The following is a 26,792-nucleotide window of genomic DNA, read 5'->3' as shown; positions in this document are numbered from 1 at the left end:
GCTTGCTGTCAGGTGGATGTGCTAGTAAGCACCATTTTAAAGGGTTGCATGAATAATCATTACATCAGGGATGCTTATCTCAGTGAATTCAAAGACAAACACGCCTGATTGTACAAATGACCTTTTTCTGCTCATGCGCAAAGTGGAACTGTAAACTGGCTTATTGCGAAAAATTTGATCATGTAGAAATGTCCTCTTTTTACAGCACTGCATCCTGAGACTTTTTGTTGTCTTTACTGTAACCCTTCTGTGGTTTAATGCGTAGCTGTGAAATGGAATTCTACTACCACATGTTGGGTGGACAGGCCGGAATGCTGACCGCCAGTGTCGTCCAGAACAACATCCCTGTTGTCTCCTGGTCAGTGACAGGTGACCAGGGTTCCCAGTGGAACCGGGGCTCTTTGCTGGTGGGACCCAGGAACTTTGGAGACTACTATGTAAGGCAAACTGCTTGTGGTGCTCCATTTTTATCATTTTGTTCTCTCTAAGGCTGTTGTCATGGAGTTGATTGCGCAGCTTAAAATGCTGAGATTTTTCTAATGTAGACTGGAGTATGTCTACAAAAAGGTGTGAGTTATTTGCTGAAGATCCCATGAAATGCCTATTAGTTGTTTTTTTTTTTCAATAGGTTACTGGCAATGTTGGAAGTCTTTAAATTCACATTTTGTTCATGTGTTGACCCATCATTCTACTGAAATTGATGGTCTCTGCCTGTCCATTTCACACTGAGTCCCTGATTCCTGGATCCTATCAATCCATTTCATATTGTATGTCTTCTATTTGATATTCCTGAAATCGTGCAGTGAGTTCAATAGATGCATTGTGTTCTCTAGATTTGAATTCATTTACATGTATGTACATGTAATCATGTTAGATAATTGACAACTTTGAGCTGTCATGTGTACTTAGAATGATTATTACCTCCGCCAAGGGAGGAGGTTATGTTTTCGTTACCGTTGGTTTGTTTGTTTTTTTGTTTGTTAGTTTGTTTGTTTGTCCGTGTGCAAAATAACTCAAAAAGTAGTTAACGAATGGGGATGAAACTTGCAGGAATGGTTGAGAATGATACAAATAACAAACGATTAACTTTTGGTAGTGATCTGAGAATTTTGTGGGAATTTATGAAATATTTTTGATATTTTAGTAGGTAGGGTCATTGAACTTAGGAATTCAGGCTGTGCGTATTTGAGGTTTGCATGCGCGCACTAAAGTGCGTGCTCTAGTTTCTGCTAGGGCGAGGTGCGCCGTGCAGCTGAGAGTTTATGACGTAAGAAAAGGGCGACTTTCAGCACACAATGCTATAATTACGTATGGGTGGAAATCACTGATATCTCTATGGAAGAACAAGATCAGTGGTGGAAATGAGCTGCATGCTTGGCAGAGGTCTGTGCTCTCAGAGTTCTTTTCTAGTTTTAAGTGTTATATATTTGTACATTGTATTGGAATTTCCATTCTAATGTCTTGTACTTTGCGGATTGTTAAGGAAAAGGCACTGAAATACTACTTCAGTCTTAAATTAGCTATATTAGTATTTGCTATCATTATTGTCATCAAAATGTTCTGTCTTACCGCACCTCTCATCAGATTCGCTTTGAGGCGTCCCCAGGCATGGGATTTGATGGCAGCTCGGATCCAACTGATATCGCCCTCGATGACATCGCTTTCTTGAATTGTGATGTCAGTGGAGGTAAGGCGACTCCATGCTTACATATGAACACATGAACACAAAGAATCTTAAAGCCATATTTCACAATATTATCAAATTGATGAATGATTCCTATCTGATTGCATGTTGCCATTGCATCTTTTTTTTTTTTTTTTCCACCAGGGATCAATTTCCATATTCAGATTTTATCAACATTTTCCTGTCTGTATTTCTTAATTTATCATTTGTGTTCCTTCATGTAGAGTAAAGCAAAATGAGACTTGTAGACATAATATTGTTTTTCCTTGAACTTCATATTCTGATTATTGTAGTGTTATACAATTCACAGCAGTCGTTATGTTGACATATCCCTTTAATGAGTTAAAGGGATATATCAGGAAACATTGTCCATTCTATTAGACTTGTGAAACTTATTGTGAAAATTATTGTAAATAAACCTCTATAAGTATTTGTTGTCAAATAGAGTGATCACTTTGTATCAAACAATTTACCAAGGAAAGCAATCTGTTTTTCCAAGGAATTTCCGACAGAAATTTACCAATTAAAGCAATCTGTGCTGCATTTAGATTCAAAGTGAGATTTTGTGATTTTAACCTGATTGATGTTTCATCCTACAGACCTGAATTGTGACTTTGGTGAAACGGAGGGTACGATATGTGGCTGGATTCAGGCCAACGGGACGGACATGTTTGACTGGACGCCTCGCAAAGGTTCAACAGGTTCCTCCTACACTGGCCCGTCACATGATCACACCACAGGCTCAGGTATACATGAGAGAGTCTGAAGCCTTAGACTACACATGACAAGGTCATTGGTCTGTGTTTTTTGACGATTTAGGCACTTGTGCTTTATTGATATCATGCCTTTGATCATATTTTGGTGATGTCCAATTTGAAAATATTTTCTCTTTGTTTTGATGTGTGTTTTTGTTTGATTATTAGTGTTGCGTTTCAACTAAAAGTTGACACATGGGTAAGCCTGTCCGCCGTGTCTCCCTGGTTGTTGTGTGCTCTGTATATTTTCAATGCTTTTTTCATTTAATCTCACTCTCTGCGTGAGGCAAATTATACCTTATTTTGATATGCTGAATTCAACCAAAATATTGATATCAATTATTTTGATGTTTTCTTGGCTATTTAAATGGAATCTGACAACCCCCCCCCCAAAAAAAAAGAAGAAAATAATCCATGTTTTTTCCTTTGAATCATCCCAACTGTTTTCTTCTTTTTTTTTTTTTTAAGCTGGACCATTTATTCTTTCATCTGTTTACTTCCTTTTTTTTTTTGCTGAGAAAAATTGTGTTATTGAAATTCATTGTAAACCAATATCAGATTATCAAATTCCTCTATGTGTGTAGAAGTCTATCCAGTTAGTGGTGTGTGGGTAGTTTGTTAGAAAAGAAAGAAGGTGTGTGTATGAACTCATACTGTAAAACCAGAAACATGAAACTTTGGCCAATTGGAGCCGACGTTCTTTCTTGTGGCATGAATTGCCACCGGCATTCAACACATCGTGTACACAAAAGCTTTCACATGCATTTTACTTTCTCAAATCTTGGCTCCTTGTGAAATTTGCACAAGTTTCATGCACACTAAAATTTCTTGTGTAAATGTCTGGTTTTATCGTACTTGTCTACAGCAACCACCTGCCGTATGCGACCACTAAATACAATTCCTCCCAAGAGAAAAGCCATGTTAAGGACCCTGTCAATAGTGGCCACCTGTCTACAGCAGCCACTTTTTTCATCTCCCTAGGGTGGCCGCTATAGACAGGTTCGACTGTAGTTACAAGGTGGCTGGATGTCTATGTTTATGTCTTAATCTGCTCCAGGTTACTATATCTACATTGAGGCATCCTCCCCCAGGGTCAAAGGTGACTTTGCCCGTCTCCTGTCTGGGGCCTTGCGCCCCACGGCTGGTGAGCCCTACTGCTTCTCATTCTACTACCATATGTATGGCACCAGCATCGGCTCTCTCACTATCTTCATGAGGGATGCGGACGGCTCCAACGAGGAAGTGGTAGGATTCTGTTAACCCTTTAGCCACGGTCACAATGGCAAAAGATCGCGAAGTTGAAGGTCACGATCTTTAAGATCTCAATGTTTTGTCAATGTGACATAAACTTGCAAAAGTTTTCGCAAAACTTCCCATTAAATGTCCCATACTCAAACTAGGGATGGTTATTTCCGGACCCCTGGCAATCTTTTTGCTCTTTGGGCAGTGTGAACGCTAGCAAGTAAAATGCTGTGAAGTTTGTCATATGACCAGTCCACCATCTGTTTGCTTTCATTGTGATGTCATTTTTTTTTTCATTGTTATGTCACAAACACTAGCTGTCAGATGGTGCGCTCTTTCTTCTTTCTTGTGCACACACTTCAGTGTCCCAAACTTTGAGAACTTTAAACTTCAGTAAGTTTGGCTGCCATTGTGAATGGACAAGCAAACTTGGCAAAGACTTTGCAATCTTAAACTTTGCAACCTTTTGTCAATGTGACAGCAGCTTTTGTATGGTTTGAGTGCCCATTGGCACAAATTAAATGTCATAGCATTGTATACACTGTTCAAAGTCCCTGGCACAGAATTTAATCATTCATGGCTTGAGAGTTTAACCCATTCAATGAAGGAGTTTCTTTCGTGAGGCCGCGAATTTTTGAAGATCGAGCTACAATAGAATATGATAGAATCAGACAATGCCAACTGTACCAACATGTGGTAACCTAGTACTTGTTCATTTGTCAAAAAAAAATATCAAGAGTTTGTATAAACAGAAAACATCAAAAGCTATTAACCTTTGCCTAGGAGTGATTACAGGCTGTCCATACGGCATCACGGGACAGTAGAGCAAGGACAAGAAAAAATGAAAGAAGAAATGAACAGGAAATGAAGCTATTGTACTGTATGCATCTATTCATCAAGTGTTTTCCATATCAAGGAACACTATTTCTTCTTATACAAAGAATGTATGATTTTCACCCATTTGTATTCTCACTGCATGAGCCAGAATTTTGTAAGTGTGATATTTTGGAAATTTGGACTCATAAGACTAATTTCTGAGTGGGTGAATTCCGGATCGAGAACCACATTGATGGAATGACGAAGAATTATTGCCTCTTTTGAAATGAAAAACAAAAAACAAAAACAATTTTCCAAGAGGATACCATATATAAGCATCTATGCTACACCAAGTGATATTTTAAATTTTGCAAATGTAAGTGGCAAATATAGAAAAATAAGACACTGCCAAATATAAGGTGTATATGGTACATTCTGCCCTGTTCACATTTGATATTCAAATGCAATAATGTTCTAACAAACGGGTATATTGCACATACTACACAGCTTGTATTGTAATGCTAGCAATGCAAACAATTCTTTCATTGCAAATTGTAAACTTATGTATGTCAGTCCATTGCGAACAGTGCACTGGAAATATGGTCTACTTTGCTGCATTGTGAAAATTTTCACAAACTTGTTGCTTTTCAGAACTGTATTAAATGTACCAACATTAAAGTATTTTTACAGTGACAAAAATATATCCCAGTCTACAGAAATCTATTTTCTTTTCTACAGTGTTGAATGTTTTATGATGCAGGGCCCAGGGGGAGATGCTGCACTGTAACCATATAAACAACTTTTGATTCCTTTCTTCCTGTCTATCCCAACTTCACCCACAGATCTGGATAAAGCAAGGAAACCAAGCAAATGAATGGTTGCTAGGGCAACGAAACATCATAACAACAGATCCCTTTGAGTTGGTGATCGAGGCTAAGCGTGCTGGCACCTGGTACGGTGACACCTCCATCGATGACGTCAGCTATGAACCAGGAGCCTGTCCTGGCACATGTGAGTCATAGAGGGCAGACTTCGTTCTCATTTTTTGCTGGCTTTTTTTATTTTACATTTTTCACTTCATGTCAAAATCGATCACAGAATTCCGATGACCACCATTTGTCGTACACTTGAGAATACTGCTGAAAATACAGTCAGAAAGTTGCAATCCATCTACAGTGGACACCATCTGTGCACATCCCCTAAAAACTACTCTGTATAGAGATTTAGTGGTAGACACTCTATGTACAGTGACCGCCTGTCTACAGTGGCCTGTGGCCATCATACTGTTGGTGGCCATCCGAACCGTTATATATCGCGTATTTCAGTCAAATTTTCTAATTTGAGATTTTCAGTCATTTCGATAGTGGACATTCCATTACGCATACTGTAAAATTTTCTGTTTTTAATTTTAGATAATTTTTGTATAACTATCACTTTTATAGAGTCTTGTCATTTAATTTCTGCCATTTCCCCATAGGTGCGCATGATAAAAAACAGGGGTACGCTGTCCTCTCTTATATATGATGGTACAAATGACTTCATGCAAACACAGTGTGTGCAGTCAAACCGTCCTATATCAGGTGCATTGACTTTGCGCGTAATATTAGTGATATACTAGGGCTTGACACTAACGGTGGCCCGGTGGCCCGGGGCCACCAAAAACGCACGTCGGGCCACCAAAATTCCAGAAATGAAGAACGTGGTGGCCTGATCGGGCCACCAAAAAAGGTCAGATGTTTGCCTTTGGGCCACCAAAAATAAAAGTTAGTGTGGAGCCCTGGATATACAATGGTTGATGACCGCAAGTACTGTGTGTGTGGTCAACAAAACTCTCGCAGCATGTACATTGTAAATGACAGCAGTCTTCGCAAACTGAAAAACATACATGTTGCTCTCTTGCAATTTCTCGCATAATTTCTAACAATATCATTTGACGAAAACATCATACGCTGGAGTAAGAATCAAAGTCTGACGTATTACAAAAATAATTGGAATTGCCAGACATAAAAATGTGGCAATCTTGATTGGAAAATGGGTGAACTTCAAATTCGATAATATCAAAATGTAATTTTTATGCAAAAATTGCATATAAGACAGTTTGTATGACTGCTGATGATATGTCCCCCTGGGGCAATAACATTGTGTGTGGCAGCCATGTAGTGTAAGGTGATTTACTAAGTAATTGTGCAGAAAGGATTACTCCAAGAATACTATTCAGTCTATCATAGAATGTCTTTTTTTTATATATCTGCCTCAACCAAATGCGAGTAGACCCCCCTGTAAGAAATTTCATTCAGAAAATGACCACTTTGTTGGAATTCTAAATTGATTAAGATTAAATTCCATCTTGAATGGCACACCTTGAGAATTAACACAACAAATATGTAGTGTTTGCATCTCTGACAACATCCCTCATTTATATGCAATGCTCGTCAAATTGTTTTCAAAAGGTAAAGAATTATTGAAACGTTTTTTGGCAGTTGTTGCTGAGATGAGAGCCATTGGCATAACCTATTCATTACAGATAAATTTGAAATGATCCTATGTATACCTTACCTGATAAAGTGTACTGTCATTATTCCGAAGTGTATTTGGCCATACATGTACTTGTCATAAAACTTATATTAATTGTGCTCCAAGGGTGGTATGGATTGAATTAACTACTGCTCAAGTGACAGTGTAGAGAGTGATAATTGCTGTAGGTATATGAGTAGAGAGAGAATTTTTTGTTTTACTTTCAAACTCTTTTTCTTGTGGACCAGTGGAATGCGACTTTGAGATCGACTTCTGTGATTGGGTGAACCTTGACGACAGGGACGACTTTGATTGGCTGTGGGGGTCCTCCTCATCCTCAGATGGGGTCGGACCGCCTAATGATCACACCACCACCAGTTCAACAGGTGCGTTTGGAAATCTGCAGCATATATGTGGCATAAAATTCTTGAAGTTTGAAGATGGTACATGCACAGTGCACTTAATTCTTGACATTTGCAGGGAGTTCGAAAAGTAGTTTCCCCTTTCATGTTCAACAGTTTTCTCCAGATGGAAAATAAGTATATTAGAACTTATTCTAGAAAACATTTGGACTTCATAATCTACTGCACACACTGAATTTTCCACAAAGTTCATGCTCTTCTGAACTAGTGCAAATGTAAACACATGCAATTACTCAAACTTGTATAAAATGCTTCAAGCAGTCATTAAAAGATCATAATCTTAAAGGGAAGGGTACATAAAGCTTTCTTGAAAAATTGCATTCTGCAGTATGAAATAGAAATATGAATTCATCCACTGAAATGAGCCCTGTGTTTGGTAGCAATGTATGCCATTAATGTATGGCTGTATTTTGCATCATTCTGTCCTCCCAGGCAAGTATCTGTACATTGACACGACGACCCAAAGTTCGGGAGACATTGCCATTCTTGAGAGTAGGGACTACATCCACACGGGGGCACGATGCGTCTCCTTTTACTACCACATGAGTGGCCCTGACCCAGGCTCACTCTCTGTGTACAAAATGGACGATGATGAGTTCCTGGTGGAACCAGGATTCAGTAAATCAGGCAATCAAGGCTTCCGTTGGCATATGGGTCAGGTAGAGGTCATACCTTCTCCAGACACCAGCTACAAGGTGAGGCATAGTACAGAGATGACAACTTCACTTTTTTGCAATTGTAATATTTTGTACTGTTTTTTGCCAAAAATGCTGCAGGTTTCGTGGAAAATACCAGTACCTTTTTCCCCAAAATATATTACTACTTTAGGAAAGCTACAAACATTGTTTTTTCACCAAAATATGCACCTTTTCAGCCATTAGAATACTGCAGTGCTGTTTGTAAGGTTAGCATCCCAGAGAGTACCAAGCGAGGGAGCTGTCCATGCTTTCAGGTGTGAGGTTCCCCTCCTGTCAGATTGGTGTCGGGGGTGCAGTGCTTGTTTTAGTTCAAGAGTAAAACCTGAGAAATGTCTTTGTGTGATTGGTTAATTCCTAAAGGTCAAATCAGATCATTTCATCTGTTTTGATGTATTCTCCTTTCTCCTTTTTGATGACCTTTTCATTCTTAGTGTATATCTCTCTATAACCTTTTATTTCAGAGAACCGTTTCTATACCCCTTTCATTCCCAGAACTCTTTCATGCCCATTACCTCTGTACATCCTTTCATTGTTCAGAACTGTTTTTCTAACCCTTTTATTCCCCATTGCTACCTGTAACATACAATATGAAGTGCATGCAAGAGGTAATGATTCTAATCACATGTATTATTTGCTTTTTTTAACTTGAACCATTTTATTTGTCATGCACATGTAACTGCTGGTTTTTACTGTGATCTTCACTGTGTGGCTGTTTCCCGTCTTCTCACCTATATGTAAGATACAGGAGTCCCTCCTAGAGGAGACTATGGGATAGAAATGACTACAGCAGCATTGTATTGCTCCTTAAACCTTTCAGTGCTAGGGACTTTTAGCAGCTGGTGTACAATGCTATGGAGTTTTCCATGCCAGTTGGTGCTCAAAGCACACAGGGGGTTAATGGCACTGACAAATTACAGAGCAATTTGTAATCCTCAGAGTAGTCATAAAACCTTGTGAAGCTGAAAAGATATTTGAAACAGAAAATAGGAACCAATAATGATTGACCTGCAAATCCATTGATGCGAAATGAGCTTAGGCCAATCAAGTTCATTTGCTGATGTAATGCGTCTGACCATGTTTTCACATATCTTCTGAACAAAAGAATATATCGAGACTTGACCCTTTTGTGTGTCTTGAGTACCAATTTCCAAAGAAAACCCCATGATATACACTGTAGTCTACACTGTCCATAGCACTCTGTCACAGAGAGAGTAAATAGTGTATTTATTTCTTGAGCAAAATGTTTTGAGCTGATGATTTTATTTGTGTGAATCTACCTATGAATCATCTGTCCATGTGTGTCGTACCTGTGTGTTACAAGATGATACACCAAACACTCATGACCTGTGTGTTACAAGATGATACACCAAACACTCATGACCTGTGTGTTACAAGATGATACACCAAACACTCATGACCTTACAAACTCCAACAGATCTACTTCAAAGCTGTCCACAGCTCTCCAAGCAGCGACAGCGACATGGCCATCGACGACATCAACATCGATGACAGAATCTGCCTGCCGGAGGGCGACTGTACATTTGAGTATGACATGTGTGGCTACTCTAATGCCTACATAGGTGATGATTTTGACTGGCTAAGAGCAAGTTATACCACTTCCTCTGGAGGCACAGGACCAACGTTTGACCACACCCTAGGGACAGGCTTTGGTGAGTGTTTGCATGAGGCCTGGCCTTGTTCAAGATTTGATAGATACTGGAATTTTAGTCTGACCTGTAAAAGTGTCTGATATTTCTTCTCACCATTAAAATCTTAGAATATGTTGGAACAGTATCCTTGGTGAAAATTGACAATTTGAGCATTTGTTGTTGTTCCTTATTTTAATTAAAGGAATACAATGTATAAGTTCATTGGTGTGTGATGAAAATCAAGGTTTTCTGTCTTTTCCCGATGTGGTTTTCTGTATTCTTCATATCTCCCCTGAATTTGCTATTCCAAATGATTTAAAGAGGAAAAAAGAAGAGAATAAAGGGATAATATGAAAGTGGGTAGTCCTCTACTCTGTTCTAAAATTCCTGTCCTCCTATAAAAAGTTGCATGACTTTGAAGAACAGAAATGTTGTCAAACACGCTCATGTGTTGGAGTGTCAGAATAATGTGGCACGCTGTATGTTCTCACCGAGGCACATAGAGAGTTAAAGAGAGTCAAGTTTTGACACGCTTTTTCTGCCAGGTTACTTTGTGTTCATCGAGGCATCAGGCCGCAGACAAGGGGACTATGCTTGGCTGCTCAGTGAACATTTTGAGCCGACTGGAGGTAAGGAGTCATCTACCCTTGTTGTGGTTCAGTATACCCACCACCTGTAGCTGGTAGCTAGTTGTCAGAGGGTGTGTAGTGCTGTGAGATGTGTGTTGTGCTGTGCTGGTGTTGATCTGTGAAAGTGTGTTCAGCACACTGTACTACGTAAGTATGTAATTTACATGTATGTTTCATAATATTTGTATGGAACACATTATATCATCACCTTAAACTTGTTTTTTGGAAAAGATGATAAAAAAACGATGATATGAATTTATTTATATATTGGGAGAGTATTTGGATATAAGTACACTGTATATCTTTTAATTCTCTTTAAAAAATATTCGATGATATACACTGTTTTTAATCTAGAGGCAGAGAATTCCAGATATCTGGCCCGTGATGTTTTAATGGTATTTGGACTATGATGATACAAGGGTTTTTGAGCTGTGCAGTCTCCCTGTGTGTAAGCTGGAGGCATCAACCAACCATAAAATTTCACTTCCGTCAAGAGCAGCTCTTGACGGAAGTGTTGAGCTGAATAAATGTTTTTTGGCCATTTAACCACACATTTGACTGGTCATAGTGGATGATTTGCTTACCCTGTACACTCTTTTGAATTTTAATCCTCCCCCCCCCCCCCCTCAAGCCCGCTGCATGGAGTGGTGGTATCACATGTACGGTCAAGGGATGGGAACCCTGAACGTCTACACACAGACAGAAGGTACCGAGCCTCTTCTCCTGTCAACGGTCAGTGGTAACCAAGGCAACGTCTGGCTGCTGGGCAAGGCCAATGTAGCCGCAACTTCAAATTTCTGGGTAAGACCAATGAAAACCCCAATATTTGTAAATCCACAATTTATTCTGTTGATTATGCATCCACGACAACACAAGTGTTAATGAGTCAGTCACGTCACTGAGTCCTGCTTGTCTCCAATGGATTTGAAAGCAAAGATATGATATACAAGCAGCATATTTTTTTTTTAAAATGATAATCTGCTATTATTTAAACAATTTTCTCACAACTGCCCTGTCTCCAATTATTCTCCCATCTCTGTTGGTGCAGCCTCAACTTCCAACTCACCACTGCCGTTCGACTGTCAGTATGTGCCTTCCTTGCACTCTTCCTATGTTTCTTCCCTCCTCCATTCTCCTCTTTCTAGGGTCTACTTTCACCAGTCCTTTCAAGGACTGCATACACATGCTGTTGCTGCAAACCTCTCTTCCTAATTTGCACAAGCTAATTTTCATGGTAGTGAATATCGTATATGCACAAATACAGAACATTCAAAGACATTTTAATCTTTGATATTATTCAACTATTGGCATTTGTATAGGTCATCTTTGAGGCAGTGGTTGGATATAATTACACCAGTGATGTCTCGTTAGATGACCTCTACCTCCACGAAGGAATGTGTGCCATCACAATGAAGCCCATCACCCAACCGCCACCACCAGCAACATACCGTAAGTGACCGGGCTGACCATTGCAGTGGCATGCTTCCACTCTGTCATATATTGTGTAGTAATTGTGTCCGGCATTGGTCATAGACCACGAAGGGTCGTTATACAATGTACTTGCCTGTCTCCCCCACCAAGGGGAACCCCAATGCCAGTCCCATATTGTATGTTGTATGTTGTATTTTGTATGTCTTCCCATGGTCCCAGGTTGTTGTATTTTCATATGTTTGCCCATGGCCCCAGTCACTATATTTTTGTATGTTTGCCCTTCAGCACCTAATGTACATGACTGTGACTTTGAGATGGATTTCTGCAACTGGACTCAGGATGCGTCTAATGACTTTAACTGGACCAGAGCCTCAGGAGCAACAGACAGTGCAGGCACAGGTCCTTCTGCAGATCACACTAAGGGCGACGAAACAGGTATGGCTTTTGTAGTCGTAGTCCAGGGTCATTAGCTATGCATGTTGGCAGGAGAGGACAAGAAAGTAAAATGTTGCACACTGCATTAAAGAAATATTAACATATATGCATGGTTAGAGGGAGTAATAGATTTATGAAAATAGAAAAATAGAATTATTTGTTTATGAAGCCAGATTTGTAGAGCGGTAGAAATATATTTTAATCCACAGGACCCTGTTCGAGTCAATCTGCTTGAGATAAAGCTACTAAAATGCAATTATAGTTAAAAAAAGATATGAACAAATGATTGCATTTAAACTGCATCACGTTAAAACAAAAAATTATTTCAAAAAGTTAAAACATACTAATGAAATATAAAGATACTTGATAAAACTTTCAAGAAAATGTCCTGTACCTTACTTATTGCTTTGCTTCTGTGTCCAGGATTGATAAAAAACATCTTGTTGTATTGAAAGAATTAGTGGAATATTTACTGTGCAATCAATCTCACACTCAACACAGGGTTTTATATCTACATTGAGACGTCCAGTGGCTCCAATGGGGACATGGCCCGGCTGTATTCCTCCCTGCTGAATAATGATGACCCGGATGGCTACTGCATGGACTTTTGGTATCAGATGTATGGCACGCATCTCGGAGCGCTCTCCGTTTACGAAGTGATAGGGGACGATCAGAGGGCAGTGTGGCGGCAGCGCGAGTCTCGTGGCCCACACTGGGTTCAGGCCCAGCTGCACTTCACGGAGCAGGCTTCATACACTGTATGTATAGCAGTGGTGTGGGATGTTTGTAGAAATCACAGGAAGGAGGGGGGGGGGGGGTAGGGTGTTGAGCAAGGGGCCATGGTACATTGACTCACTTATTATCTTAGAGAAAACAAATCATTTAAGGTGAAAATGTTCTTCCTCAAGTAGACCTTGGTATAAAATATAGCAAGATTTTACATCATTGAATGCTGTATCAAAATTTAAAAAAATGAAAAAAAAATTGTGTTCTGGAATTTTTCAATGTTTTCTTGAGGTAGTGATATAGCACACAGTCACATAAATGTAAACTAGACATGATGATGTCATGTCCTCAAAAGATTCCCATTTTGCTTACATACAAATCTCGTCAAAATTTCTTTATGTAGTATATATCCTGTGCATCAAAATTGTGGATGTTCAATAATTTGACATAAAGTTAAGTAGTTTATTCAAGCCTTTTATTGTGAGAGATATGTAGCTAAGTTTAGTGTTGACAATCTGTGATGACACTACAATAATTTCTACAGTTTTCTGAGTATGTTATGTCCAAAGATAATCTCTACAACCTTGTTTTACTGATTTCTTAATGTGAAATTTTGAATCTTATCAACAGATAATCTTTGAAGGGATGAGGGGACTGGGCTGGAGTGGTGATATTGCTTTGGATGACATCACATTCCATCCTGGTCGTTGCCCAACTCCCAGTGAGTATACAGCACCTTTGAGACAGGAGGGGTCGTCGTAGCAACATACATCTCAGATTTGCTTTGTGCACTTTCGGAATGATGTTTGCTATGATATGATGGCAGTGACGGTGATGATGATGATGGTGACGATGATGATGACGGTGATGATAATTGTAGACGATGAGGATAAGAAGGACAGTGATTCTTGCAAAGTTTTGTCAATATTCCTGAGAGTCGATACACAACTGATTGTACCTGTGACTAAAATATAATTAGCAGTTTTAGTCGATGTTCCAGGTTGCATATTGGATTTTGAGACTTGGAGAATAATCTGTGAATATAGTTATTGCGAAGAGTCCCCAGTCTTGGTAATGATGCGAGAAATGTCATAGTAATGAGCAATTGTATGAGTGCAGTGTGAACAAATATCTGTGATGAAGAAGATGAGGCATTGATGATTGTTGTATAATTGTTTACTGATGATGATGATGGCGATGTTGGTGATGATGATGATGATGATGATATTGGTGATGACATGGTGACGATGATGTTGAAGATGATGATGATGATGATAATGATGATGATAGTGATTTATGGTGATAATAATTATGAGTTTCCTGATGATATCACTGAGGGTAATGACAGTTGTGATGATTGGCTTATGGAAACTTTTTATTGAAACTGCTTATGGAGCCATAAATGAGCTGTATTTCCCATGCTGTTCTCTTGATGTGTTTCTGTATTTTATTTTCTCTTAACACCAGTGATGTGTGTGTATTTTACCTTCTCTTTACACCAGTGATGTGTGACTTTGAGAATGGTGATTGCTACTTCAGTCAGACTGTTACTGACACCTTTGATTGGGAAGTGGTTCAGGCAAACACACGCTCCTCTGCACCCACCATTGATGCCACATATGGCACATCCTATGGTAAGTCAAATCATTGCACTGTTTTACTCATGAGTAGCTTGTTTATGGTATGCCAAATCATTGCACTTTTTACTCATGAGTAGCTTGTCTATGGTAAGCCAAATCATTGCACTTTTTACTTGTGAGTAGCTTGTCTATGTTAAGCCAAATCATTGCCCTATTTACTCATGAGTGGCTTGTCTATGGTAAGCCATATTGTTGCCCTATTCAACTAGGAGTCATCAGTATTGTATACTAGCTCTTGTGCCATATATTCTATTATCAGCAGTGCAACCTTGATCATCCAACCATCTGTTATGGGTTTTCTCTGTAATTGGACGTGTTCACACAATGAAGACCAAAAAAAAAAAAAAAAGTGATTTTCCACTCAATTAAGACTCCTACTAAACTCACATTATTCACGTATTATTTTCCCAACCAAAACATGTTATGAATTTTACATTAAAATGTTTCAATTTCTGTTTAAAATGGACTATACTTGTAAGTAGACTAGCATTGGCTTCACTACTGTCACATTGTACGCTACCTACCACCAGGTCAGTAGCTGTACATATACATGTACATGTACTTAAACATTGTGTCTCTCATATCTGGCCAAATCACTAACCCAGATGGGGGCTGGTCTAGACATGGCTGAATGACAGAGGTTGTTTTGTATGCTATTATGCATTTACAGTGTAAATGTTTTTAATCCACCAAATGTCAGAAAAAAAAAACTTTCTGTGTGTTTGTGCTAACCATATCTCTTTGATACAGTTTTAACTTCTCATTTTTCATGTATCATATGGTAGAGTGAACAAAATCATCTTTCATGTGAATCTTTATTAATCATATATGATTGTTAGCTTTGGTTGCAGAATGTTTCCAAGATCCTTTGAACTGCTAAATTTATACCAACAGAAAAAGAATGAGGGTTCTCTTTGCTTTCAAATTAGCAACACATTCTCCTCCATAAAATATTCGGTCACATTTAGAGTTACCGGTTTAGTAATAGTAAGACAATAATTTCAGTAGCAAATTTCCTTGTGGCTTGATTGGATGAGTTCAGCATGAGTTTTAAAAGATGATATCTTTTTGTTGCAGGCCATTTCTTCTATGCCGATATGACCCGGCTGAATGATAACAGCGATGTTGCCATCATGGAGAGTGGTGATATTCCAGCCACGCCCTCAGACGGTGTCTGTCTTCAGTTCTGGTTCTTCCTCACCAACTCTGACATCTGTTCCCTCAAGGTAGGTTAACCACTTTGGTCTTTGTCCTAAAAGATGCTCTCCTGACTCTCTTGTATCATTACATGTTGTCATGGAAATAAGAGATTGGTGTCTGGAGTGAAATGCAGTAAACTATTAGGAATTGGAATATCCCTCGAATGTGTTTCTGACTCAGTGCGTCTTTTGACCATTATTGCGTTTTGTGTGCCGATTAGTACGTGTGCGGGAGTGCCTTCTTTGCCTATTGGCACAGATGTCCAGAAGTTTACTGTCAACGAATAGAGATTATCTAATCCTTCTAATCCCTGTTGTGTTTTCATGTTTTTTCCTACTTGACTGAGGCGCAGTTCCTCACTTGTATGGATTTGCTAACTTTACATCTACTGTAGATCACTGGATGGATTATTGTGTGCTAATGAAAACAGCTTGGAAAATTAAAGTCCTGTGCGTAGGCACAAAAATGGGACTGTCCAACAATATGCTAACACAAAGTCATGTTGGACTGAAGCACACTGCTACACCTTACTGGGCTTGTTAACTTTACAACTAGGAAAGGTTTATATGGATAACTGAATGCTGGTGAACAAGTTTAAAAAAGTACATTGTATGCTAGGTGCCTAGGCACAGAAAGACTTCAGTGACCAACAATATATATTGACTGCTCATGGTTACATTTTAGTTTTCATAGTTCATGTAAAGGAGAGATTAAAGAATAGACGTGAATGTAGCAGCTGAAAATTAACTAGGCCCTATTCAAGTCCTTTCTGGCCTCATTTTGTACTAGTCACAGATTGGTGACTAGTACCAGAGTGCCACAATTCTTTTGTGAAGTATTCACACATTCTTTTCTCATGACAAACAATTTGCATGTCCTGTTTGTACACCTGCAGGTATCCCAGGTATCGTTGGTGTCTGGTGACACGGTGCTGATATGGGAGATGGATGGTGTGAGTAGGGATGATGAATGGCATGTCACTGAACTCAACCTTAACCACACTGATGGCATCTTCAAGGTGAGACATCATGAGGGCCTCTTAGCAGAGAGAGTTAGAACTTACAGTCCGACCTCTCCTATCCGGTTATGCCGGGACTGGTGCTTATCCAGATAAGGGATTTGGCTAGATGTGGGAGACTCAATGTTTAATACACACAGCTGCCACAGAACGATCACCTGCACCGTGCCCTGGTTTGATGAAAAGTTTTCTGTCCATGTTCTTGCAGTGATTTGGGGGTAGGAAATGTCTTGATGCATGTTATTAAATTGAAATTAGGTGTGATGTATGTTGATTATGTTGAGAATGATATGTAATTCATGTGGGTTTGTGTAGGAGTTTTGTTTGAGTTTTAAATCCCTGTTTATCCTGTAAATTATTGGATTGAGAAAAAAAAAATCACTCCGAGATCTCACCCAGATAATAGAGAGATCTTGATAAAGGGAGGTCAGAACTGAGAATTCAGACTGTACTTTGACTTAAGAGTGAAAGTGGTTGATCATCATGGTGTAGGTTGAAGTGAGAGTGTACTTGATCGATTGTCACACGATGTAGCAAACTATTGAGTATTGCAACATTTTGAGTGCAACTGCTAGCCTTAATCGGGCATTGTACATGCATCTTTCTGTATCACACGTGAGGGCTAGCAGTTGCAGCCCAAATGTCGCCATACTCTTTACTTGCTACATGGTGTCATAACCAGTCAAGTATACTTGGCGAAATTTTCCTTGTCATATAGCATTACGGCAGAGAGACCACATGTCAAGGTTCATCCTCTGCTAGACATTCACCCTTAGGACTCAATGGATCAGATCAATGATATGATTTTCATCTCCTTTCGAAATGTAGGTGAGATTCGAGGCCTCCACCTCTGACTACAAACAAAACGCCGGTATCTCCATCGATGACATGTCCCTGGAGTGGACATCGTGTCAGCCGTTCGGCAGCTGCAACTTTGAGACTGGCTACTGCACTTGGAAGAATGAGGAGGTTTTGGATGACTTTGACTGGCAGCTGAATCAGGGGCGCACCCCCTCGGGTGATACCGGGCCGGAGAATGACCACACCCTTGGAACAATATATGGTGAGATGTCAGGCTTTTACCCTTCGGTATGGTAACATTGGGAACTAGATCAACAATCAGCCTGATGGATGTCAGAAAGGTTGTCTTGTGTAGAGCAAAGTAGTGACTTCAGTCCAAGCAACAGTGATAATATAATCACTGTTTGAACTGTGGTAAGGTTTGGCATAATTTTTATGGTAGGTTTTTGAATATTTAGTGGTACAACTCTGTCACACTTACATTGTGAAGGGTCATAGATATTTGCAGAGGCAAAGAATTAATGAATGATAGAATTAAAGGAAGATTCAAGATTGAAGTAGTCAATAGAGTTATGCCCTTCTTGATCTCAACCCCCAAAACTGCCTTTTGCCATGAAACCTCTATTAGTGTTCCATGGTCATGCGCTAAGGTACAATGTACATGTAGAGGCAAAGAAGTAATGGAGCATTCAGAGTGTGAGAGATATTTAAAAGACGGGAGTCGCTGCACTCCTATCCTTCTTGTTTTCAACCGCTTCAATACTGCCTTCTACTGTGTACTCTATTCCAGGGACTTATCTATATATGGAGGCAAGCACCCCGCAAGTGACCAATGATGTCGCTATCTTCAAGTCAGGTGACTTTGTCGCCGACACGGAACGCTGCTTCCAGGTCTGGATCCACATGAACGGAGACGGTGTGGGGGCGCTGTACATCGAACAGCTTCCCAACACTGCCACGACAGCAACACGGCTTCTGCTGTGGAACGAGGACAAGGGTGACATTTGGAGATCATGGGCGGTAAGAGGACCAGCCGTGGGGCTGCTTTCTCTCGTCGGATTTTGCATTTCTCTCAACTCAATTTATCTTGTTATAATGAAAAAGAAAAAAAAAAGAGACCAGCCTGGGCTTTGAATCCATGTCATCTACTGTGTACACGGGCAATGACACTACCACTGAGCTGAGTAACCAATCATGTCACCGCCATGAAATGGCTTCAGCTCAGGGGTAGTGGCACTGTCTTGTCAGCAGTAGGTGGCTCACTTCACCTTGCCCTGTCGTCTTTTTGGTCATTTTCTCATCTTGTGTATCAACGTTTGGAGATTATATAGAAATTACATGTATCTATGAATCTTTAGTTGTTTCAATGTCTCCTGTTTTCTTGTCTATGCCCAGGACTTAAAAAAAAAAAAAAAATCATCATGCCAACTATACTTCACACCGCTTTTGCTTTATGTGAATGTTTGTTTCACATAAATCAAAAGAGAGTTTATTTATGTATCTCTTTACCTGGGGCCATCTTCCTCGTCAAGCTTAGCTTATGATGATGGTCCCCAGCATTTCATTTTTATCATTTCTTCCTTTTATATATAATATTCGTTCTTAAAAAAAAAAATGTATGTATGATCCAAACGTTACGAATATTAGCTCTGTAAATGACTATGTAAGTATTTTGTTGATTTGTATTGATTTTGAAATGCAGAAATAAAAACTGAACTGAACTGAACTGAACTGAACTTAACAATACTTGCACCCGTGATATTGAACTTGAAGGCTTGGTATACTCCCCCAGTCCCTCATCTCTTTATAATCCTTTGCCATTTTATCGTTGGAGAGTTTATTGTCTTGAAGATCTAAAGATACCATAGATGGGAAATCAGTGTTCAATGACATCACGTGGTTAACCATATTGAATTATCTCCCTCTTTTGAGCAAGCAGCCCCAGCTAATGAGTGTAAGACCAGGTTAAACGTCATCTTCTTAAAAATATTATTTTATTTAAATCATATATGTCATGCTGCTGTTATTTTCCAGTTCACAGTAGAGTATATTATTATGGTACATCGTAGCTACGCAATATAAAAATGTGTTATTATCATAGTTATTATTATTATTGTTGCCTGCCAAAAAGGGTCACAAATGTGAACATTTGTTTGCACTTCCCCTAACTGAATAGTGTCATTTGTGACTTTCTTGCATCACTGTGTTCATTGTCCGTCCATTCATTGGTCCCCCTGACAGACCACCTTGCCTGTTCTGAGTACTGCCTACTCCTACCAGCTGCAGTTCAGAGGAATCGTTGGCTCATCAGCCTCCAGCGACATTTCACTGGACGACATCACTGTATATGACGGTCCTTGCGTTGGTGAGGTCACATCACTTTTTCCTACTCTTCAGACTTAACACCAGCAGCATAGAAAATACAGGACAGTGCTTTCCATCTCAAGGGTGAACACTAAAAATTATACCAAAAAATACCCTCACTTTATCATCTGGTTGTATTTGTAATTTTACAATACAGTGGAACATTGTTTTGGTGTTGCATGTGCATTAATTTAGATGCATCAGATACAGTTTTAATGACTAATGTGTTAACCTGTTCCGCAGAGACTCCAACCCCGAGCACCTTCCAATCTGGAGATTCTCCCGTCTCAAACCCCTAGCAAATGGGAGACTCCACGCGCACATCACTAGCGCAAAGCGCAAAGTTCCTTGCGGCCGGGGTCCAGGGCCTGCTTAATGGCCCTGGAAGCTCTAGGGTTCTAGATGCTCTCTCGTGCTATCTGAGGCTTATTTTTCCACATACGATGGCAATAAGTAAGAAATCCTTTCCAACGGGAGACACAGAGCCAGGGCGGGAGAACGGGAGATTTTGCAAAAATGGGCTTTCGGTGAGAGATCTCCTGTTGAAAGCGGGAGAGTTGGAGTCTCTGGTTCCGTACGGAATACCAGATTCCCATGGTGTCAACTGATATATGGGAACCTAGATGAGCTGGTATACCAGGTTCCCAAATTGTAGACAGGAGTGCCTGTATAGTGGTCTAAATTCATATTAATTTGTTTTATGCTGCCCCAAAAGAATTATTTTAATAGAAAGATTAGTGTTTTTTTTATCAATATCTGTTTCTTTCAGTTTGAAAACTGCATGTATCACAGTATTATCTGCCTTTTGTCCAATGTAGTGTGCGCTTGTTTTGCAATAAAACTCATATAAAGATTTACATAGCGATCCAGGGTGAGCTCAGTAGATATTTGATTTCGCTGACCCCATTCAGGTGTATCTTCTGTGTATAACAAAAGAGTTTGTGAGCCCATCAGGGCATGCTCCATTTATACCTTACGCCCTATTAATACTTCCATCATTCGATGGCACATGCACTTGACCATGGAAAGGTGGTACATGTACCGCTTGACTTCTTTTGCACAGGTGGATTACCAACCTGTTCGTTCTCTGTCAACCTGCAAAAAAAAAAATTCTTGTTTGGGGGCATGGAAGGTGCTTGGAGAATTGTGGAAAAAAGGTGTTTAGTAGCAGAGTCTGTATCTGTTGATTTGATATGATGTATTCCCTCTCTTGTCGATCGTACAGACCCGCCACCGAACTGTGTGACTTACTGTCATGACGAAGCTCACACCTGTGTGACAGTGGATGAAATCTGTGACTTCGTTGAACAGTGTCCCAATGGTTATGAGGAACAGGATTGTGGTAAGCACCAACTACCTTGTCGTATACAGTACTGTATATGCCATATATTTTGCGAGTCTAAATCTTCGCGAATCGGGAATTCCCGAAGATTTCGCGAGTGGTTATATTCGCGATCGTGGAGTCCTGTACTGGACGGAGAAATGTTCACGCATACGTCACATTCACATCGGGATCAGAGTCAATATTTTTGCGTGTCTTAAATTTCGCGAAGAGCACCCGTCTCGTGAAATTTGCGAAAATAAAAACCTCGCGAAATATTCAGCGTATACAGTATACCAAGCACTAAGAGCCTCCAATTAACTCTTTTTGTGCCAATGAATCAAATGTACACAAATTTCACACACAAACCTATGGACAGGAAATGAATGTAGCATGTCGAGGGTCAAAATGATGGATTCCAAGGTGACAGAAATAGTGCTATTCCCCCAAAGAAAATATGTGTCTTCTCTCTCATTGAGGAATCTATAATTCAATAAAGACTTGAAATAGTGCATTATATATTTGTATCATAACCTCAAACAATTCTTTTAAGAATTACAGAATGTTTTCGCTTGCAATAAGTGTCACTCTAATTTGGTTGGTTGTTTACATACATAATATTGCAGCACAGACAATCAGCTGGCAGCATGCAATGGAAGTGATTTTACCCAGTGTCTATGAGACCGAAACCGCTCGTTCTTCACACACATTATCAATGAATTTACCATTAAAATGATGTTAAAGTTTGGCACATTTTTCTCAGTTGGTGCTTGTCTTAACATAGCAATGTAATGTGTGGTCACATGACACTGTGTAGACTAATCAGTGAACAGGATTTCATTTAATTAGTAAGGATTTAGTGTCTTCTAGTGGTTTCTGTAAACCAGTATTATCATCATACCACCAGCAAAGCAGTATGTCTTTACTATCTTGTGAGGAGCAGTGTGCTAACCTAATGAAGTAGTCCATCCCACATATCTACGTGTACACCAGAAAACAGGCAAATAATGCTGACCCCCCTCAGTTCACTCCATGTGACTAGCAATAGTCCGCAAATGGTATCAATGTGGCACATATTGTACCATACAAAGAAAATGTCAATATTCTGTTTAGGGGAAGGGGGTATGGGTTACCTATTACTATTATGATTAATAAGATATAATCTTGAAATGAAATGCATTTTTTAAGATGTGATAAGTATTCTAAGCATGTGCTTCATCTTCATTTTTAACCCAAAGCTTGAAGTATGTTCACTACATTCCCTTTGCAGTGAACGTGCGCTACTTGAAATGCCCCTGCCCAGTTTGTGAAATTGCACAATCCTTCGTCCAAAAGCCGTTAAGGCGACATCAGGATTGAAAAATCAAGCATCCACCCCCAGCTCTTTTAATTGAAAAGTGATACAAATTTCTCCAAAGTGTGCATAACCAAATGATTGCCATTCAGTCAGTTTTCCTGAAAATGCCAAGAGTGTTAGGTACACATTGTAGTTATGTTGTTGCTAGTGCTTCCTCACCCACATCACACCTTTGTTTGCGTGTTTGTTCCACTGTCTTCCTGTAGGATCATCTTGCACCTTTGAGGCAGGCACTTGCCGTTGGTGGAATGCTGGCAACAATGTCTACAAGTTTATCCGTCACCAGGGTTCCACTCCGGATTCAAACACCGGACCTACATACGATCACACCACTCTTACTGCAGCAGGTAACCCCCTTCTGCTCCCTATTCTTGTTTATATGTCATTTAAAATTGGTGACAGGTGAAATATACAGGTAGATTTGATAGATTGCTTGTGTAATATAAAGGATTGGTGCTCTATCAGATACTCATTAGCATCACTATCATCACAACTTCAATATGTGACCGTGCATCACAAAACGAACAAAAAGTCGCACACACTGATTTTTTGTGAAGACTGAAAATAGGTGAAATGGGTCAACCAAGCCGATCTTGAATTTTTCATATTTTCTAGAAGAGCAAGTCTTCTTCTACATTATGCTTAAATTTGGGATCATAAAACAGACAGGAAAGTGTATTTTCTAGCGGTTTGTCTCGAACATTTTTTGGCAGAATATAGTGTGATGAAGTGTGTCTTTAGAGTCCTCTTTTCATTTCTTAAAAACCTTGTACACACTCTCCTCTTTCAACTTCTATAACTTTTGAAAGGATGATGCTACTGCTTTGAAAGTTGTCATTAATTAAGGACAGACTGTGTTAATAAGGCATGCTCAATTTCAGTTTGATCTGATAATCCCTTCATTGTTGTTACTCCAGTGGTTTACATCCAGTTTTTGTCCCATTCATCACACAGCCAGCACGGTTTGGTGAAGATTAAGCGCTTGAATAGACACTGTACTTCAGAGCCTCTTTTCTCAGTTCATACTTTTCCTGCAAGTGTGCTTTCTTTCCAATATTTAGATAGGTTAGGAAAGTCCATTTGATTTGAGTTATACATCATTTTAAAGCATAGAGTCTCCTCTTTCAGAATATTCTCTTAACGAAAATTTCATGTCTGGCGACTTTTTGTTTGTTTTGTGGTGTAGGGTCACATATGTGCTATGGTTAGTTGTCCTTGAAATAATATATGCTGAGGTTGTGATCACAATTTGTTGTTAAAATTTAGGTTCTGTCAGTCCATGATCTTAAAATTACAAAAGAATATAACATGACATGAGAGGAGATACAAGTTGCTGCTGATAATGCTGATTATGAAATGTTAGTCTTACACTTAGGAGTTGTGCTAGTCTTCAGACTGTAATTAAAGAGAAGTTTCCCTTAAAGGCATTATTTACCATTTGCAGATGAAACAAAAACCCAGCTTTAGTGCTTCAAAGTAGGTCTAAAATGTGAGTTAGCGATAGAAACAACCATTGTAAAAATTCTAACCTGGGGGGTGTTTCATCAACGTTAGTCAGCGCTGACAAGTTGTCAGCACTGACAATTTCAGCAAAATCCTTGGTTTTGATTGGCTGAGATGCGCTGGTCACTGACTATTACTATGGTGATTGTCAGCGCTGACAAACGTTGATGAAACACCCCCAGGACAATCAATGTTAAGTATTGTTGAATATATAAAATATGAATACTAGTTAGAATAAAAGTGTTCCTATAGACTAAACAGTCTACAGTTATGGTTTAGTGAGAAAAATAGTTATATACTCCTAATATTTTAGGTTTTATTGTGAAATTATTATATATGTTAGGGTGTTTTGTGATACAACTGACCTACACATATGCATCAAATGTGATAACTCGAACATCTTTAAAATCACTGCTCCCCCATTGGTGAACTGGACCTTTAAAACCAGAGGGAAATACAGAAACATGTGAGAAATATTGAGTTTGTCAGATTATTCTATTATCAAAGCACTTTTAATCTAAATTCATTTGACAGGATGGTATATGTACGTTGGTACCACTCCAAGCTCTGGCAACAAGTATGCCGTGTTTTCATCCCGGATGCACCACAATGCCGCGGCCACCTGTGAGGTGCGCTTCTGGTACCACATGTATGGGGAGGACATCGGCTATCTCCAGGTCTTTGTACAGGAGGAGATTTTCCTCATGCTGCCGTGGTACAAGTATGGTGACCAAGGCGACCGCTGGCTGGAGGGCATTGCAGCACTGGGACGCATCCCTGGAGGCTTTAATGTGAGTGAGGGCGCTGTTCTGCCTAAAAAGCAACAATGGTGTTGTGTACCTGGATATAGATACTTGAACTGGTCACGTAAACTGTAAAACTAGAAATTTAAGAGTGCATGAATCTTTCACAAATTTTGCGAGGAGCTGAGATTCGCAATTGTAAATGCACACGAAAAGTTTGTATACACAATGCATTGAATCCCAATCGCCAATTCACAAAAGTTTCATCCTGTCAGCTCCAAGTCGTGAAAGTTTCATGCCGTGAATGTTTCTGGTCTTTACTGAAGCAACAGGAAACATGAAATGCAACATACTTCCCTACAGAGACTTCATTTACAAGTCTTTTTAGTTGACATGGCCTGTGAAAAGATGAACTCAGATCAATTAGAATTTCTTTACAAAGTAATGAAATGAATCCCAGCATCTGAGTGTGACATGGTTTGTGCATCCTTAAATTCCATACTTTGTCAACTTCAAAGAAATAATAAAAGGGTGAAGGTTGAGGTGTGAATTTTCTTCAATTTGTATTCTTCTTCAAATAAGTACAATTTACAATTTGTAGAGGGAGACAAATTGAAATATAACACACAAGATTCTTTTGTTTGTATTATTGTTTGTTACAGGTCAAGTTCCAGTCGGTGAGAAGTCCAGACGTCCTGGGTGATGTGGCCATAGATGACATTAGGATGGATGGGTGTGCTCTGCCAGGTTTGGGATCAGTTTCCTAATATCTTAGTTGATCTGGATTTGATATGTAATGACTTGAAATGGTTTCAGATAGATTACAGTGTTCAACCCCTTGTGTACTTTGAGTCCTTGTCTCAGAAAGGGATAAACAGATGACATGCAGTGACAAAGGTTTTGAAATTAAGAAAAAAGGAAAAATAAAAAGAAAGAAACAGAAATAAAAGAAATTAATCCAGGTTTTCTGAATCAGAGAAAATATTCATTGCTCCCAATTATGAGCTAATAATAAAACCAACAACAATATGTACATGTGCTTGGATACTCGCCTTTCATCTTTCATTTGCAGTAGTGCTTTGTTCAAAGTAATGCAAGTGAAAAACAAGATTGCAATGGCTGAGTGTGGTTAAAAGAGAAAAAAATATTTTGAAGGTGGAAAATTTGAAATTTTTATATTTTTGTTTTCACTGGGCCCAATATCAATAAAATTTGTGTTTGCATCACTTTGTGAATAGAGATTTTTTTTCAGTGTATTTTTCGTTAATCTCCTAAAAGTATTTGCATGTCCTTATTTTTGTTCTCTTTCACTGGAGTGGACAGTTTGCAAAAAATGTCCATACTGAAAAATATGTCATTGATATGAAAGTAAATGTAACTGGTTAAGTGTTGTTGATTTCCCACCTCTGCTGCATGTTTCTCCAGCACCCCAGTCCGGAGCCTGTGCACCCGATGAATTCAAGTGCGACAATACTGCCTGCATCCCTCAACGTCGCCTCTGTGATTTCACCGACGACTGCGGGGATTCGTCAGACGAAGCATCATGTGGTGAGTCCGACTTGATGTAGACATCTACAGAAATTAATACAGGGTTGCTATGAGCGGAAGAACCTGCCAGTTTGAAATAGTGTCTATGAGGATGTCATTCTTAGATACTGCTGACCATAATGGCAACGGAAGATTTTTCATGTTATCATGTGCTGAATAATGTTAGACTTCACGGTGCACATCAAATAAATGTAGTCCCTTGAGTAGCCTGTGCAACACTAAGAATTGTCCCACCAGAGAGTGCTTCAATCGTTTTTACCCCAGCATATGCCAGGCATCCAATTCTGAACTTGATA

The 26,792-nt window shown here is 39.4% G+C and overlaps 1 protein-coding gene across 1 annotated transcript; it reads left to right on the top strand.

Annotated features, from left to right (window-relative positions):
• The first annotated feature begins 272 nt into the window (after positions 1-272).
• On the top strand, positions 273-26,516 carry LOC140246676 (MAM and LDL-receptor class A domain-containing protein 1-like). The gene is made up of 25 exons (XM_072326017.1): positions 273-437; positions 1,585-1,687; positions 2,284-2,430; positions 3,497-3,684; positions 5,340-5,508; positions 7,260-7,397; positions 7,866-8,128; positions 9,567-9,801; positions 10,326-10,409; positions 11,041-11,210; positions 11,729-11,858; positions 12,126-12,275; positions 12,777-13,033; positions 13,632-13,722; positions 14,504-14,635; positions 15,719-15,867; positions 16,737-16,859; positions 17,688-17,922; positions 18,451-18,680; positions 19,902-20,025; positions 21,250-21,366; positions 22,909-23,049; positions 24,740-24,996; positions 25,611-25,695; positions 26,374-26,516. Exons 1-25 carry the CDS (start codon positions 273-275, stop codon positions 26,514-26,516), a joined length of 4,026 nt encoding a protein of 1,341 aa, XP_072182118.1.
• The last annotated feature ends 276 nt before the right edge of the window (positions 26,517-26,792 follow it).

Source organism: Diadema setosum, chromosome 3, assembly GCF_964275005.1.
Source record: "Diadema setosum chromosome 3, eeDiaSeto1, whole genome shotgun sequence".
NCBI classification, from domain to species: domain Eukaryota; kingdom Metazoa; phylum Echinodermata; class Echinoidea; order Diadematoida; family Diadematidae; genus Diadema; species Diadema setosum.
Note: the sequence above shows the minus strand (reverse complement) of the source record. Positions and strands in the feature narration are given on the sequence as shown.